This window comes from Protopterus annectens, chromosome 12.part0, assembly GCF_019279795.1.
Source record: "Protopterus annectens isolate FY-2018-M chromosome 12.part0, PAN1.0, whole genome shotgun sequence".
Classification (NCBI taxonomy): domain Eukaryota; kingdom Metazoa; phylum Chordata; order Ceratodontiformes; family Protopteridae; genus Protopterus; species Protopterus annectens.
In genome coordinates this window covers 112,089,495-112,109,133 of record NC_056746.1, presented here as the reverse complement: position 1 = coordinate 112,109,133, position 19,639 = coordinate 112,089,495, and the positions used below count along the sequence as shown (strand labels likewise).

General features: G+C 41.3%; 1 protein-coding gene across 1 annotated transcript in view; it reads left to right on the top strand.

Annotated features, from left to right (window-relative positions):
* The window catches only part of LOC122816385, a 355,007-nt gene that overhangs the window by 77,406 nt on the left and 257,962 nt on the right, over positions 1 to 19,639 (top strand). Inside the window, exon 2 of the mRNA XM_044089134.1 lies at positions 18,734 to 19,042. Within this exon, the coding sequence (XP_043945069.1) occupies positions 18,734 to 19,042 (309 nt within the window). The remainder of the gene's footprint in view (positions 1 to 18,733; positions 19,043 to 19,639) is intronic.

The following is a 19,639-nucleotide window of genomic DNA, read 5'->3' as shown; positions in this document are numbered from 1 at the left end:
AATGGCTATGTTTGCATCTGACTGCCCATATAGAACACATCATTGTACAGCTTTAAGGATGCTAGACTGGCTTGAGCTTCCCAGCATTATTCTTTACAACCAACTTTCTCTACCTCACAAAATTATCACACAGCCAACTAGAAACCCTGCAGTACAAAATCTCATCCTTCCTTACAGTTCCAGCATACCACTTCACTCTAACAACAAGAACTGAATCACCATCTCCAAGGCCAACAACAGTGCAGAATATTTTCCAACTCTATTTCTCTTATATGGAACTCCCTTCCTAACTCCATTTTCTCAATCTCATCCTCTAACCACTTTAAGCCATCACTTAAAGCTTATCTAAAAATAAGTGGCTGCGTTCCTGTACTAACCCCTCATGAGTGCTCTGATACATCACAGTATACCCAAAACATATCCAACTTCTCCCCCGCTGTTTAATCCTTTTTTTCTACCGACCTCTCTTAACCTTATATCTTTACATAAATCATACCTACAAGTAGTACTAGCCATGTTCAAAGCTTAGATTTTGTTGTCAAGATGTAACAAATTGTATGTTCCTATGTATACTACATTTTGTTTACTTTATACTTTTTGATTATTGTAATGTGTGCATGAAACTTTATTGTTACTCATGGAGCTTTTCTCCCTGGGCCTCTGCTGAAAAAGGACCTGTGCCCAGTTGGACTTTCCCGGTAAACAAATGTTAAATAAATTAAATCTACGTACCTATAGCTGGATAGACAGACATATACAAATATGCAATATGTATATCCATCTATCTGCATAAAGATAAACAGATAGATATACATACATATGCAAATATGTAATATGTATATACATCTAGGTTACATATAGATGGATATACATAATACATATTTGTATATGTCTTTCTACATAGAAAGATAGATATTTACAAATATGTAATATGTATATCCATCTATTTACATATAGATAAATAGTAGATAGACATATATAAATATGTAATATGTATATTCATCTATGTACATAAAGCTAGATAGACAAACATTTAGAAATATATAATATGTACATCTACTTATCTACATAGAGATAAATGGATAGATAGACAGACATATACATATATTATGTATATGCAACTATCTACATATAGGTCAATAGATAGACATACACAAATATGTAATCTGTATATCCGTCTATCTACATAGAGATAAAATGATAGATAGACAGACAGACATATACAACTATGTAATATGTATATCCATCTATGTACAAAAAGATAGATAGACCGGCAGACATATAAAATATGTAATATGTATATTCATCTATATACATATAGATATATAGACAGACATACATATACAAATATGTAATATGTACATTCATCTATCTACATAGAGATAAATTGATATATAGACATACAGGCATATACAAATATGTAATATGTAGATCCATCTATGTACATATAGATAGACAGGCAGACACATAAAATGTGTAATATGTCTATCCATCTATCTGTATATAGGTATATACACAGACATATACACATATGCAATATGTATATCCATCTATCTACATGTAGATAAATAGATAGACTGACAGACATATACAAATATGTAATATGTATATCCAAGTATCTACATCTAGATATGTAATATGTGCATCCATCTATCCACATACAGATAAATAGATAGGCAGACATATACACATATGTAATATGTATATCCATGTATCTATATATAGCTAAATAGACATACATGTACAAATATGTAATATATATATATCCAACTATCTACATATAGGTAGATAGACATATACAAATATGTAATATGTATAGCCATCTATCTACATATGGATAAATAGATAGTTAGGCTGACATATACAATTATGTAATATGTATAGCCATCTATCTACATTTAGATAAATAGGGAAGAAATGGCTATATCCCAGATGACTGGTGAGTAAGCATACTAATGTGTGTGTGTTTGTGTGTGTGTGTGTGTGTGTATATATATATATATATATATATATATGTGTGTGTGTGTGTGTGTGTGTGTATATATATATATATATATATATATGTGTGTGTGTGTGTGTGTGTGTGTGTGTGTGTGTGTGTGTGTGTATATATATATATATATATATATATATGTGTGTGTGTGTGTGTGTGTGTGTGTGTGTGTGTATATATATATATATATATATATATATGTGTGTGTGTGTGTGTGTGTGTGTATATATATATATATATATATATGTGTGTGTGTGTGTGTGTGTGTGTGTGTGTGTGTGTGTATATATATATATATATATATATATATGTGTGTGTGTGTGTGTGTGTGTATATATATATATATATATATGTGTGTGTGTGTGTGTGTGTGTGTGTGTGTATATATATATATATATATATATGTGTGTGTGTGTGTGTGTGTGTGTGTGTATATATATATATATATATATATATATATGTGTGTGTGTGTGTGTGTGTGTGTGTGTGTGTATATATATATATATATATATATATATGTGTGTGTGTGTGTGTGTGTGTATATATATATATATATATATATATATATGTGTGTGTGTGTGTGTGTGTGTGTGTGTGTGTGTGTATGTCTTGTTGTTGTGTCTTTCGGCTTTTCCCGGTTAGGGGTCGCCAAAGCGGAACTCCGGTCCGCTAATTATTGGCAGTTGATTTTTACATGCTGAGTTGCCAGCCCTAATGCACAACCTTCAACAAAAGTACGCCCATTCACACATGTCTCCATGCAGAAGACGCTCTAGCTAAGAGTCGAACCGGTCAGTGTGTACTTTGTTTTATTGGATCTCATTTCATTTCATTTAATTTCACTGAACTGCAGTTAGTATATATGGCACTGTGTAGAGTACTGTAAGGCAAATAAAAGGTATATGCCATTTTCTCCAATGTAGTGCGATCCTGGAGTTAGTATATATAGTTAGGAGTGTGGGGTTTGAGTAAATATTGCCTTCTGGAGAGTGTTAGTCACTGGTTTTGCAACTATGCATGTCTATTGTTTAAAATGGATTGTTTTTAAGTTTTTGATAAAACAAATATAAAACAAACAAGGTGGGGGCTACGCCCTCCACACCTCCAAACCCCCCAACTATATATACTAACTCCAGGATCCCACTACAGTGAGGAAAAGGGCATATACCTTTTACTTGCCTTACAGTACTCTACACAGTACCAGTACTTCAATTCAGTGAAATGAGATTCGGTGAAATGAGTTTTCAGCAATTTGTGTTTTCACCGATGTAGTTGGGGTGAAATGAAATTCAGTGAAATGAGATTCACCAAAACAAAGTAGACCTCTATATATATATATATATATATATATATATATATATATATATATATTTATATACATACACACACACACACACACACACACACACACACACACACACACACACACACACACACACACACACACACACACGTAGATGCATGGATATGTGTGTGTGTGTGTGTGCATGTGTGTCTGCATGTCTATGTGTGTGTGTGTTTCTGTGTGTGTGTGTGTGTGTGTGTGTGTGTGTGTGTGTGACAGAGATGGCTGCATAGCTCTTACTTTGGTATGGAGATTTGTGTGCTATTAGCTCGGAAGTAGGAATGTCTTCATAGCGGGTTGTTATTGGCCGTATTGATGAGTGGTAATGTTCGACATTTAACTGAGCAGTGGCACAAAGGTCTGTGTGAATGAGTGGGTTGCAACTTTCACTAATTTGCAGTATACTTAAGTAGATGACACTAAACTGCTGACTAAAGACATTTGAAGGATAGTAATAAGGATTCAGCTGATTTATTTGTAGTGAAAGAACTTTGGTTTATATTTAAATAAGAATAGTTTAAGGGTTAAAAGAGAGCCAGTGCCCTAAGCAGGGTCATCGACCAGGCCCCCCATAACCATTTCATTGTGCCATTGACTAGGCCCCCCACCACCATTCCATTGCATCATCAACCACGCCCCCAACAACAATTTCATTGCGCCATCGACCAAGCCTCACACCACCATTCCATTGAACCATTACTTGGCTGTCTCTCACCTCTTACCGTAAACACTGTCCATACTTGTCAGCATGCATTCTACTTTCTTCTTTACTTTTACAATGCTTACTGAGATTTGATTGAAAACAAGAAGTAATGTACTCACCATAACATTCGATGCATGCAGTCCATCTCGCCTCACATTCTTACCCATGGTTTTGGAGTCTAACCTCGGCTCCGACTCGGCCATACTCTAGCTTGAAGTCTTTCAATTGGCTGGGCTAAGAGGTATCCCATGCTGCACTGCTCCCTTTCCCTAGATCTTGTTTTCTGCAAGCTCAATCACTCACCTTCCATACATATAACACATAGAGAAGGAAAAACATTTCAATAATAAAAGGAGTACTGAAACCAGAACTAACTTCTAGGCCCACCAGGAGGGGGAAGGTGGGGGGGGGTATGTAAGAATGTGAGGGGAGATGGACTACATACATCGAACGTTATGGTGAGTACATAACGTCTTGTCATGTAGTCCAATCTTGCCTACATTCATACCCACAGGACAGCGTCCCCAGCACCTGAACCCTGGGAGGCTCAGTGGAAAATACTCCTGAGCAGTGTGGAACCAAAGGAAGACCTGCCTCTAGATACCACATCTAACTTACTGTGGAACCAAAGGAAGATCTGCCCCTAGATACCACATCCAACTTGTAATGAGTAACAAAGGTGTCTGGAGATGCCTATGTAGCCGCAGCACAAATATCATCCATAGACATCCTGGCCTGAAATGCTGGCGAGACAGACATCGATCGGGTAGAATGAGCCTTCACTCTAAATGGTAACTCCTTACCGCCTGAATTATAAATGAAGGAAATACAACTAGAGATCCATCTAGACAAGGTCACTTTGAAAAGAGGAGACCCAGCCCTACTGTCTGAAATGAGACAAATAGGTGATCCGATTTCCTAAGATCCTTCATTCTATGCAAATAACAATGCAACTATCTATGAACATCCAGCTGGCAAAATTTAAATTCTGCCTTATTAGAAAACTCTGAAAAAAATACGGGCAGTTCAATGGATTGGTTGAGATTAATAACTGAAGCCAGCTTCGGCATAAAAGAAGGGTTTGGTCTGAGGGAAACCCTGTCCTTGTGAAATATCAAGTAAAGCAGTCTGACTGACAAAGCTTGGAGCTCAGAGACACATCTAGCTGAAGTGCTGGCTACCAAAAAGGTTGTCTTCTAAGTCAAATATTTCAATTCACAACTAGCTGCAGGCTCAAAGGGGAATGACGTGAGACTTTGTAGCACAAAAGTTAGGTCCCAAGGCATGACTGGGTCAATGACTGGAGGGCAAAGCAGCATAGTGCCCTTCAAGAATGCCTTACAAAGTCTATGCACCATTAGACTGGGTTCATTAGTGATGTGAAAAGTGGAAATAGCTGCCAACTGGACTTTAATGGTTGCGGTTGCTGATCCCTGATTGAAAAGCATGGAGAGAAATTCCAGAACTGAAGAAATTGGAGCTGTATAAGGATTAATTTGTCTTGCATGAGCCCGGATGGGGAATCTTTTCCATTTACTGGAATAGATATTTCTGGTCGAAGGCTTATGGGAAGAAGACAGAATATGAACCACCTCCAGAGAAAAATGATGAAGCCTGACTAGTGATGGAATTGGAGTAGCCAGGCTGTCAACTGGAGGGTCTGAAGAGAGGGATGGAACTGCCCTGACATATGAGTCAGTAGATCTGGCTGTGGGTCCAGAATCCAGGGGTCATCCATGAGATAGGGATGGAGAAAGGGGAACCAAATTTGACGAGGCCAGTGTGGAGCAATCAGAATCATTCTGCTTCCCAAGGATTGGATTTTCTGAATAACCTTTGTCAGCAGAGGAACAGGCGGGAAGGCATAAAGTAAACCAGAGGGCCAATCATGAACTACAGCATCCCTGGGTGACTCCTCCTGAGGGAGGATAAAAGTGAAGTAGCTGCTACACTTGGTATTGAGGGGACTGGCAAATAGGTCGCAGCAAGGCTGACCTATCTGTGGAAAATCTGCTCCACAACCTGACTGCTCAGGGACAACTCATGAGGCATCAGAATAGCTCTGCTCAACCTGTCGGCAATCACGTTGGATTTCCCCGGAATGTGTATTGCTACAAGAAAATGTTGGGAAGACACTGCCCACTGTCACATTCGAATGGCCTCTCTGCAAAGGGGGTATGACTTGGTTCATCCCTGTTTGTTCAGATACCATACCACCGACATATTGTCTGAGTGTATCGCAATTGTCCAGAGAGGAAGAAAGCTCTGAAGTGCTTGCAATGCTAGTAGCACTTCTCTCATCTCCAAGATATTGATATGCAAATGTATCTTGTGTTCCTGCCACGTGCCTTGGACTGTCCTGCCAAGATAATGCTCCCCCCCCACCAAATCTGGGAGGCATCCGTGGTCACTGTGACAACAGGAGGGGGTGGGACGAAGGGCTTTCCCACATTGAGGTTGCTGGTGTGAAGCCACCAGCACAGATCTTGCTTGCACTTGTCTGTGATCATTATAAGATGAGAAAGCAGAAGATGTAGAGACCACTGGGTGAAAAGCAGCCACTGAAGGAGGCTCATGTGTAGCCTCGAAAGAGGAACCAGCATAATTGTTGCAGCCATTGTCCCTAACAATTTGAGAATGATTTTTGCCTTAATTTTTTCAGAGGGAGCAACATGTATACCTGTTGTTGTAAACCCTGAATCCTTTCTTGTGGTAAAAACGCCCTCATGAGCACGGTGTCTAACTCGGCACCTATAAAAGTGACACACTGCGAGGGCAACAAGGCAGACTTTTCCCAGTTTAGAGTGATACCCAGTTGTTGACACAGCTTGATAGTGGCATCTCTGGTCTGTAGTAGCAGATGCCTGGTGGTAGCAGAAAGGAGCCAGTCATCCAGGTACGGAAACACTTGGAATCCCTGACGTCTCACGTGAGCCATCATCACTGCCATACATTTGGTGAACACCCAGGGGGCTGTGGTGAGACCAAAGGGCAGGGCACAAAATTGAAAATGACTGACTCCCAGCCAGAAGTGTAGATGACTTCTGGATGCCCTGTCCATCTTTATATGGTAGTAAGCATCCTTGAGGTCAATGGAGCAAATCCACACTTCTTTTCCCAACAATGGGAGAATAGATTGCAATGTGACCATTCAGAACTTGGACTTCTTCACGTGGAGGTTCAAGTGGCTGAGATCCAAGATGGGTCTCAGTCCCCTGTTCTTTTCAGCACCAAAAATAATCTGGAGTAAGTCCCTAATCCAATCTGGTCTGAGGGGACATGCTGGATGACTCCTTTTTCTAGCAGCTTTAGAACTTCTGAAGCTGCGGAATCTCTTTGATTGGGTGGAACATCTAGGATTCTTTTGATTGGTGGGGGAGGAGAAGAGAAGGGAATGTGATATCCTCCGGAAACTATTTTCAATACCCACTGGCCCTGGGTGATGTGTTGCCAGGCTTCTGGGTATAGTGAAATGCGACCCCCGACTGGCTCTGGAGACGTGCAGTTGGGTCTCCCATCAGGAGTGCTGGTAGGGAGAACCATGAAAGGAGTTGCAGTGTCCCTGGTTACGCAGGCTTCTTCTGCCTCTAGGGCAGCATCTTTTTATTTTTATTTATTTTATTTATCATTTTGTTGACCGGGAAAGTCCGACTAGGTTCCACAGAGCCTGTTTTCAGCGGAGGCCCGGGGAGAAATGCTCCAGATGCATGTCTTTGGAAAGTGGGAGGAAACCGGAGTACCCGGAGGAAACCCACGCGAACACAGGGAGAACATGCAAACTCCACACAGAAGGCACCCCAGCCGAGAATCGAACCGGAGAACCTCTTGCTGTGAGGTGACAATGTTAACCACTGCACCACTGTGCCGCCCTGACCCCTGCCTCTGGAGGGGAAATCACTTTGTGTGTCATTAAAAAACCTCTGAGATTTTTTGAGCCACATTTTCCCACTCTGGGATAAGGTCTAGAAGGCATGGAAAAACAGACTCCCATGGCAGACAGAGTTTTTCCCTCTTGCTCACACCTAGTGAGAGTGTCCTTCACCTTGGTTCCGAACAATGATGAGCCATCAAACGGGGTGTTGGTGAATGTAGACTTGAAGGCCTCCGTGAACTTACAGAGGTGCATCCAGGAGTGCCTCCTGAGAGAAACTCCAGAACTCACTGCCCTACTCGCTCCTTCGGCTGCGTAAGAGATCAGCCTCATGGAGGAGTTAGCAATAGAATTTAGGGTAGACATCTGAGCGTTGACTTTCTGAGCCACTGCATCAGAAACGTTACCCTGCAGAGAATCTCCAAGCTCTTTCAGGAGATTTCTTTGGAGCCATGTAAAATGTGACAAATAATTCAGCAACCGTAGAGTAAAGGCCACTGAAGAAAGCATACACTTCCCATACCGGTCCATAGTCCTAGACTCCTTGTTAGGGGGGTGGACTGTAGATGAAGTCTCAGCCAGTTCCTTCTTGGTGGCCACTGCCACCACCATGGCATCTACTGGAACGCCCATTGTGAGAAACTCTTTGTCAGTGGGGGTAGACAGAAATTTGTTGGGTCTCCTGGGGACTGGTTCCACAGTATCAGGGGTTTCCCACACCCTTCAACAAACCAGATCCAGGAGTTCGTCGAAGGGGGGAGAAACTCAGGAGGTGGAGGGTTGAGCCCCAAAGGCCTTCAGGAACACCAACTCTTCCTCAGAGGGGGATTTAGAGGGCCAGTCACCTCTCTGATTCAAGATCTCTAGATATCAGCAAAAGGGATATCCTCAGGGGACGACTTGGGGGACCCCTCTGATTCCTCGAGGTCAGTGTCCGACATGAGAGACTCTTCCTGGGAGTCAATGTGCTTCCTCTTGCACATTCTTTTTCTGGGTGGCTCCTCAGGCAAAAACTCTGGGGGGCCCTCAGAAAGTTGGGGACTATTCATGAAGGTATCCTGAGGGCTTGGGTCTCCACTGTCCAAGGATAGGGGGCAATCAGAGACTGATACTGGAGTTGGAGGGGGTAGAGTGTTGGTGCTGTATGATCCAGCTGAGGACCTAGCCAGCATACTCCGCATGACCTCGAAAGCTGGTCCCCCTGGCTCTGAAGATCAATCAACTGTGGAAGCCCTCGAAGCCGAAGCAAGGGTCAGGCTCACTCGAGCTGAAGCACCAAGAGGGAGACTAGGAGCCAAAGAGTGTCCCGAGACTCCCCCTTGGATCCAACCAAGGAATCATGAGTCCTGGACCCTGTGGACGGAGCCGACGGGGTTGGAGCTGAAAAGCTAGGATGGGCTACCGGAGCAGTCCTAGAAGCATCAGATGGCACAGACAACTCTGGCTCCGAAGGCTGAGATTTGCTCGGAGGAGGATTTATCGATGATGGATGGGTGATGGGCTTCGGGGCCGACTGGGCTGGAGCCAAAAGCAATTTAGCCAGCACCGGTGATTGGAACAGTCTCTGCACCACTCTATCCACATCCACATCAGAGAGAGTCCTGGAGGACAAGGTAGGAGATCTAGACTTCCTCTCAGAAGGAGATCTGTGAGGAGAAACCAGTCTAAAAACTGGAGACCGGCTCCGAACTAGAATCTCTGTCACTGGTTCTGAGAGGCTTGGAGCCGATGTAGGTTCTGTCGATTCACCAACTTCCTTCTGCACTGAAGACAGTGGAGCCAAGGATGCCACAGTAGCCTTAGTAACTTTCTCCGGAGCCTCCGATAAGACTGACAGAGCTGGAGAGCATTTTTTTGCTTTGGAGGTTTTGTCTCCTTTAGAGGGAGATGACTTAGCACTAGAAGACCTCTCCAAATCTTCCTCGAAGGAGGGTTTCAGTAATCCTTTCAGAATTTGTTTGTTCTTGAAGAACAGGAGGGCTAAATGTGTGACAGAATGCACAAGATTCCTGAACGTGGCTAACCCCCAAACAATAAATGCACAATGAGTGCCCATCAGTAATCGACATCTTATATCCACATTTACTAGATTTCTTAAAGCCCGAAGGCTTGTGTTCTTTTGTATCCTTGGACATGATTGGTAGGACACTAGACACAACACAACTGACACACCCGACACCAGCAACAAAGTGCGGGAACTAGACTCTAAATAAACTGCAGACACCACACAAGGACCTCTAACTCAAATGGCCCAGACAGGAAACAATGGAAGGACTAGGTCCTCTAACTGAAATGGGCCTAGCCCATTGGAGATAGCTAATGGGATACCAAGACAAAGGCCACAAAAAAAAGCTTCCACAAACCAAAAACACACACACCTAGCTATGAAAATAACTTTTGGAGCAACAAATTAGGTCAAAGAAGAAGAAAAGTTATACTTAGCCACAGCCAAGAGCGAGACCACGTCTGAGCTTTACGAGCGGCAAATGAGATCTGGGGAAAGGGAGCAGTGCAGTATGGGATACCTCTTAGCCCAGCCAATTGAAAGACTTTGAGCTAGAGTATGGCTGAGTCGGAGCCCACGGGTAAGAATGTAGACAAGATTGGACTACATAACATCCTTTATTTAAAATGTTATAGCACAAACATGGGTGGCATTTTGCTAAAGAAAAGAAAACAAAGCAAAATCATCTCACATTGAAAACACATTTAGCTTGAACAGCAGTAAATGTCTCTTCCCTTGAAACTCATATTAACCAAAAATGCATCTGACCAGTGGTGAGTTGTGTACATTTATATCCACAGACATCCCCAGACCCAGCAGTTTTAGCTACATTGTTGACTTCATCCTTCTCAGATGTCTGTATCAAAAAATGAATAACAATAATAATGACCAAAGTCACATATTTGCACAAACACATAGTAACCAAAGTATTTCAGTTTACCCATTATTGTTATGAGGAAATAAATTACACGTACTTTCTTAGTTCCTTTGGACAAACTACCGGAAATTCCATAAAGATCAGTAGCATCATCCCATAAGATCCAGCCAAGTGTAGCACAGTTTAAATAGAAGAGTATTTACAAGACCATAACAAATATAAACCACCTGATAACATGTTAAGTCAATACATGCAATCTCTGCAGAAGTAAAAATCATTTGAATAATTCCATGTTAGACAGCTATTACCAATGCAGAGATTGCTGCTGGCAAATAGTTTTGCATTTAAGTGCTTCATCTACAAATTCAGTGTCTGCTGCCCTTGAAGAATAAATTGCCTGTGTTGCATTAAAAATAGTGTGTTGGTGATGTTGCCATAACACTTCCTGAAGTAGATCAGCTATGCAACAGGAAATGTCTGGAAACAATGACAATCAGTACATAGTTCCTAGGTGTGTAGTCCTAGAAACCATTAAGCAGCCTAGCATACATCCCAAATTGCTCCAAAGCATTTCCTGATTAAGCGACTTGCTTAACTTCAAACAGTAGATAAATGAAGGTGGAAAGTTTCAAACCCTGCACCTTTGCCACAGGAAGCAGCTTATTAACAAGTCAGTGCTTTATTTCTCTATGCTAACTAACAGACTAACAGGGTTTACCTAAATGCAGAAATCCTTTACAATCTGATCTTGTGTAGGAGACAGTACCACAATAACATGCAACATCACGTAAAGGATGCTGAAGAACAAACAATGCATCACATAAAGGATGCTGAACACCAGACAATGTATCACATAAAGGATGCTGAAGACCAGACAATGTATCACATAAAGGATGCTGAACACCAGACAAGGTATCACATAAAGGATGCTGAAGACCAGATGGTTCTGAACATCACTAATAACTCCAACTCTATCACCTGACAAATGTAAAACCCTTTGCATGTACTGGAGGCTTTAAAGAAGGTACTGCAACACTATATTACTAAATGCAACATGTTTGGACTGTATTACACAATAAAGGCCTGTTAATGAATAAATTCATTCTTTAGTGAAATTAATAAAGCAAAAAAATTAAAGCCAATATAAATGCTTTTGTTCAGCAACCCACAAGTCATACCTAGTTCAGAAATATTACAGCATATAGCATACTGTTATTTTTAGTTTAGTTTTTTTTTTTTTGGGGGGGGGGAGTTATATGCTTGCTGGACACCTACAACTCAAGTTTTACGTCCCTTTGTATTCTCTCTCAGACTACTCTAAATCAATTAAAAGTTAACAGAACACAGCTTTTTGTAATTGCATCCTGTATTTTGTGTGCCAGATGGCAATTGGATTAAGACTCTTACATCATGTGCCTAAGGTACAGGACTTAACTCTGACAAGCCCCATAACTAAGTGGGGTGTTTTACACACACACCTGCCATTACTTTTGCTGCACTCTTGCTCTGCTTTGTAATTTCAAACATCTACTGTTACTTTTAATCCTTGCACTATCTCTGCTCACGATCACTCCTGTTTCATTAGCTGAAAGCAGGAAGCAACAGAACATGAGATGTGGGCAAATCAGGAAACTTTCTTGTTATTTGAATTCTTAAAGTGACAGTATGTGGTAGCAGGAAAACATTTTGCTTCCTTTCCTAATTCTTAAAGCAACAAGACTTAGTTACTAAACAAAGTAAGAAAACATTTTTTTTTGTTTAATGTTGTGGCCAAGCCAGCCTGCCAGAATGGGGCCCTAGGTAGCTACCTATATCACCTGGTGCTGGATTCAGCCTTGATTTAAACCAAAGGGTAAAAATTCAAAGAAAGATCCAGCTAAGCTAGAGTCTTCACTGTGTAATACATTAAACGTCCTGTAGTGGAGGCCCATGGGATATGTGCAAATGACCCCTTAAAGACATACCAGTGTTTCAGCTTCATGACTTCTGAATGCCCATGACTTTTCACTTTTTAACTTTTTATGTTTAACTTGAGCATTCAGGCCAATAAAGTCAAATCCTCTGTTGACATATAAAAAGATAGGAGATGTGGTATTTTCTGGAAAATTAAATATAACAGACATCAACATTGTTTTGAAAATGATAAAATTAAAAAAATGCAAAATCTGTTTGTCAGCATCGGTATATGATAAGATGAAAAAGTACTATGCTATAATAACAAAATATTATTTTGTTGATGCATTGCAAAATGTTGGAAATAGTTTTTGTGGTACTTAATGTTGGCAAAGTTATCTGTGAATGAATGAAAAACAATAAGAGCAGAAATCTGAGAGAGTCTGTTTAGTTCCAATATTGGGGATACAGGAGGGAAACAATAGCTCATGTGTTTTTCACGTACAAATAAATTGGAAACTTTTGCAATTGGATTAGGATAGAATGTTTCCCTCAGTATTATATAGTGCTCAATATGGACTTCACATTGAATATTACAAGGGGGAATAAAAATTCATTTAAGCAATTAAACAAAATTATTGTTAATTGTTTGTAGCCTGTGTGTAATGGGAGATGTGGATGCACCATGTTTAATTATGAGACAATTCTGATGCACTGCAAAAGATTAAGCACTGGTGATGGCAATGTAGTTGAGGAATAAACTATTCTAATGCAGTTTATTTGTATACATTATGTAAATATGTATCACCTGTTATTCTAATATGTACTGCAAATATTGTTTGGTTTGGTTAAATAAATTTTAAAGCACCACTATGTGGGAGGATGGCATAATGGTTAAGGTGTTTACCTGGCAAACACAAGGTGCAGGGTTTGATTCTCACGTGGGGTAATTGGCTAGGCTTAAAATGGCCACAAGGGCAATTAGCCTAGTACTAACCTATGAACTACTCTTTGCAGAGGTGGTGAAATATAAATTAATTGTGGTACACCAGGGTGATTTACTCATGAGAGTTGTAGCTAGGAAACCCTTAAGCCAGAGGTAACTGCAGCCAGAAAAATGTTTTCCACGATACATATTTTAGGTTTTAAGTGTCCATTAGGTCAGCATAGAGTTTGAAAACCCGGGGAAGGTGATGCCTTCTTTGAGGCACCAGGTGAACTCTTCAGAAAGACATTAGTATAAATAAATAAATAAATTAGTATAAATGTCTGCTGTTATTGGTCAGAACATTCATATGCAAGCAAATCATGAACAAAGAGTGAAGTCTGGTTGATGAATAAGCTACATTTAAAGCAAATAAGTAAATAGTCTAATAATCTTCAAAGTGACACAGTCCAATAAAAACATTCTTCCACTTCTGAATGTAAAATGCCCTTGTGTAGTGAGACCTGGTTCAAGGCTCCAGAGACCACCCCTGCATTACCAGGCTATAATTCATATGGCACCTTTCAGCCACCTAACCTGGACCAAAACACTAAAGGTAGAGGCGTGTCCATATTCATTAAGGATATCCACACCTCCAGGCTAGTTGCTCAGCATAATGCATCCGAGATTATCCAAGTGCAACTAACTCTGTGCAAGATCGCAATCCAAATTGTAACTTGCTACAGATCCCCCACCATGCCCCAGGATTCCCACTCCTCATTTCTTGATACACTGGAAAATATTAGGGTACAACCCAACACCCTAATAATGGGTGATTTCAACTACCCTACCATTAACTGGTAAAACTACTCATGTACCAACTCTTTTGCTTAACGTTTTCTGGAATTCATAAATTCCAACGCCTTGGATCAACTTATCCACACCCCCACCAGGAGCAGCAATATCCTAAACCTGGTCATTACTAACATGGGCGACCGGTGTTCTACACCAGTGGTCAATCCCTCATTGGTCAGATCCGACCACAAGCTAATCAGCTTAAACATCCACATCCCTCCCCACCCCCACCCCCATTAGGGAAACCACCGTAAAAAAATTTCTCCAAAGCCAACTTCACGCTTTTTAAGACAGAAGTGGCAAACTTCACAACATCCATGCAGATGGACAATAGAGGTATGACTGCTGAATCCTACACAAACGCACTTTATAAGCACTTATACGAGTGCATGGATCATGCTATCCCTAACAGAACCTAAATGTTATCCTCCAAAAAAAGGAAGCCAATCTGGTGGTCCCCTGCCATAAACAAACTCTACAACACAAGAAAGAAATTGTTGCAAAAAAGAGTAAAATCCCATGAGTGGAAAAACTCCCTGGTCAGCCTCAGTAAGAAGCTGAGATCCCTCTTAAAATCCTCCAAAGCTAGTTATGAAAACAAAATCTCCACTGATTCTAAAGACAACCACAAAGCATTCTATAGCTATGTCAAGAATCTCAATGGCAACACTCAGATCTGCTCTGAGTTACAGCACAATGGCACTAAATATACAGAACTAACTGATATTGCCAACATCCTGGCAGATAGGTTCCATGCTAACTTTACCCCCTCCACCCCCTAAAGGGCTCATCTCTATACCAGAAGAATGCAATGTTCCAGTAATCACAGCTGCACAGGTAAAAACCACACTCTCCAAAGCTAAGAACACAGCATCCATGGGACCTGACAACATCCCAGGCTGTGTTATACGTGAACTACAGAATGAACTGTCACCTCACCTAAGCACCATGTTCAATCATAGCTTCACCTCAGGCTTTTTGCCCACTGAATGGTGCATAGTAATGGTTATCCCACTCCACAAAGGGGTAGCCACCATGGGCCCCGGGAACTACCGCCCCATTAGCCTAAAGAGCCTGGTTTGCAAGGTCGTGGAACATATCATCATGGAACTTATAAACAAAGACAGTGGTAATCTCCAAACTCTGGACCCCACCCAGCTCGGGTTTGTAAAAGGCAGATCATGTCTCCTAAACCTGATTTGACTTCTTTGAAGGAGTCACCAAAGCTGTAGATGAGGGTAAGGTGGTTCACACAGCCTGTCTAGATCTTGCCAAGGCTTTTGACACCATCCCCCACTCTGGAATTATCGATAAAATCACTAAACTAGGTATAAATCCCTATGTCACAAGATGGGTTGTCAACTGGCTCACTGACAGAACCCACACTGTGAAAGTAACAGACTCCAAATCTGACTTCAGACCAGTGACAAGTAGAGTACCACAGGGTTCAGGCCTGGGTCCTCTCCTGTTTGCTATCTACTTTTTTGAAGTATGGGCAAACACAGAAGGTCTTTGGTTAATGAAGTTCGCAGATGACTACAAACTAGGAGCCATAATTGAAACTCCTAATGATGTGGACATCCTACAAAAGGGTCTCACTGAGACAGATGCCTGGTGTCAAAGCCATGGCCTCAAGTTCAATGCCAAAAAGTACATTGTAATCCCCTTTGGTAAAAACTCTGTACCCATGAGTTACCACATAGGTGGTAGTCTACTTAACACCGAAAGTGTGATAAGAGACCTTGGGACACAGGTGGACAGTAGTCTCTCCTTTGATAATCACATCGCCACAGTAGTCAGGAAATCCTTCTACATGGCACACCTCATCACAAAAGGTTTCTCATCCAGGAAAACAGAGGTCATTTTTCCCCTCTACTCATCACTCATTAGACCCATTATAGAGTACAACGTCCCTTTTGGTATGGACATCACAAGACATCTACAACAACTGGAAAGGCCTCAGAAATACCTCATAAAGAGGATTACTGGCCTCAAACAGATGCCCTACACAGGCTGTCTCAAAAAACTCTAGCTTTACTCCAGTCGCATATCGCCTACTCAGAGGCGATTTCTGCCTAACATACAAAGCTATGTCAAACCCAGAGCTGTTGGACATGCTCCACTTAAAGAAATCCCAATCCCTCCGAGCTACACGCTCTAGGGACCTAAACCTTGTCACCACAATAAACAGAACATGCTGGAGGATAGATTCCTGACCTAGAGACTTCCCATACTCTGGAACAAACTGTCTATCTATATCAAACAAAGCTCCTCATTAGCACTCTTCAAGAAAAATCTTGATGATTGGATGGGAAACTGGAAATTCACCCCGGGGATCACCACTGTGGCTCTGCTCGACAGTGGCACAGTAAAATAATTTTCTTGGGTGGCGGAAGCCAGGGTACCTTTTTGGCTAGGCTTGTATAGGCCCTAGGGCCGATAGCCTAGTACCTACCTATGAACCTATGAACCTATTAGATTTTTAAAGATATCTAGGAATTATATAGCAGATGAGTAATTACTAGGAATCAGAGTTCTATCCTGTAAGCTGACAGCATTTGAGTTTTGTGATTGGAATGCATTAACTTGTCCTGTTAGTAAGTCAGTAAAGATTTGTGTAAAGGTTATAGCATGGGGAGAGGCCAAGCAAACTCATTAGCAATGAGTACCATAGGGTTATAGCATGGGGGAAGACCAAGCAAACTCATTAGCAGTGAGTACCATAGGGTTATAGCATGGGGGGAGACCAAGCAAACTCATTAGCAGTGAGTACCATAGGGTTATAGCATGGGGGAAGACCAAGCAAACTCATTAGCAGTGAGTACCATAGGGTTATAGCATGGGGGGAGACCAAGCAAACTCATTAGCAGTGAGTACCATAGGGTTATAGCATGGGGGGAGACCAAGCAAACTCATTAGCAGTGAGTACCATAGGGTTATAGCATGGGGGGAGACCAAGCAAACTCATTAGCAGTGAGTACCATAGGGTTATAGCATGGGGGGAGACCAAGCAAACTCATTAGCAGTGAGTACCATAGGGTTATAGCATGGGAGGAGACCAAGCAAACTCATTAGCAGTGAGTACCATAGGGTTATAGCATGAGGGGAGACCAAGCAAACTCATTAGAAGTGAGTACCATAGGGTTATAGCATGGGGGGAGACCAAGCAAACTCATTAGCAGTGAGTACCATAGGGTTATAGCATGGGGGGAGACCAAGCAAACTCATTAGCAGTGAGTACCATAGTCGACTGAACAAAGAGGGAGCTATTGGGACTAGATTAGCCGTACCTATTTTTACTTTGAGTAGTACCTTCTGTATTACAGGAAATGGAGGGACAACATACATTAAGCTCTGAGTAAAGTGAAATGAGGAACTATATCATGAAGCGTAAGGAAACAAAAAAGTTGGACATGATTGTTATGATGTGTGATGAGCAATTCTACCTAAGGGAGACTACAAAACAGTAAAATCCAATGAAATATCTGTGTATCCGTACTGTTTTTGTGAGCCACGTTCATTTTCCTACTCAAAGCATATCGTGTCTGACACTGTAACCTGATCATTGAGTGAGGCCTTTCCCCTGAAAAACATTTTTTGTGCTTTTGTATATTTCATAATTTAAGCATGCTTCTCCAAGAATTACTCTGATACTCCAGTAACTCATTTTATGCAATTATTGTTCATGTAGATGAGTTTGGGCACTTTGGTTTTGAGAAACAGTAGAACAACCATGTCAATAGTTCCCTCACTTGTATTGGTGGGAGTTGAAGTCACGTGCCGTAAGTCAGACGTGAGCACAAGCCATGCGATGACCTGCTTAATGGTGAATACATATTGTCGAAAGCTGAAAAGGCTTCCATGTGCATGTGCACTCCCACACAACAATGCATTTGTATTTTTGCCAGAGCACTCGGTTTTCCAGCTGGGACACATGACCTGGTATGCCCCAGCATAGTTCTGCCCCTACACTGATGTTTCATTCTCTAGAGCAAAGCAGCACTGATTTTGTCTTCATTCAGAAAATCACAAGTAGTTAAATCATTTTTTTGCTATTTACTAAATATTGGAATGTCTGACTTTCTTCAGAAATTAGTTTACTGATTTATTCTTGTAAAGTTTTCCTAAGCGGTTAAACCTGAAACCACACTTAAAAGAAAAGAGAGCAACAGTGTAAGCTTACGTTAATATGAAGTTGTATGTTTGACACAAATGATGACTATAAACATCACCCTGTACTTACCTTTTTACCTTATTTTATTCCAGATGCACTTCCAAAGCCCTGGATATTTATGCTTCAATCCAATGGTGCCTTAACAGCTGGAGAGGAAGTGGTCCTTAACTGTACAACCCCAAATAATTATACAGGCAGTATATTTTATTTCTACAGAAATGCCAGAACTGTGCACCTGTCCGAAGTAAATGCAACATCAGCTGTTTATAACTCCACGGAACAACACAGAAACCAAAATGCTGAACTTGATGGAACATATTCATGCCAATATTCAGTGATGACTATTTCAGGAGCAAAGAATTCTTCCATCAGTGATAATGTGTTTGTGGCCGCCTTAACAGGTATGTGTTTATATGTTTCAGAAGGAAACACTGGATGCATTAAAATACCTTGCAGGTGCAAAGGAGTAAAGCTATGAGATGGCAAACAGCTGCTTTCTGTAACCTAATGTTTGAGTCTGTCAGCTGCCGTTTGTCTATTGTGTGACTCTGAATGAGTCACTTAACCAGATGGTGCTCCTGCGTCACCCCTGATAAGGGACCTCCAATTGGGCTTACCTAGTTAATAAATAAAATAAATGTCTGGGAGATGGAGCATTTTTTAGGAAATGCCCTTCTATAGTTTTTGGATAATGTAAATGATTCAGCAAACAAAACTAAGATTGGATCCTACAAGGACCGTTTTAGTTTATGTCCCACATGGACAGGGGTAGGCGGTGTTGACCACAGACCCACTCTGTTCATAAATTCGTTCTGCAAGCTACCCAAAAAAGAACAAATGAGGATACTTGGGATAAACATGGCTAGGCTTGTAAAGGCTCTAGGGCCGCTAGCCTAGTAACCTCTTATGAACCCATGAACCTATGGCAACATGAGGATGTAGTATTTCTACTATGTAATGAAGATGCTGGGCAAAGGTCCATAACTAAAGTGAGTTGC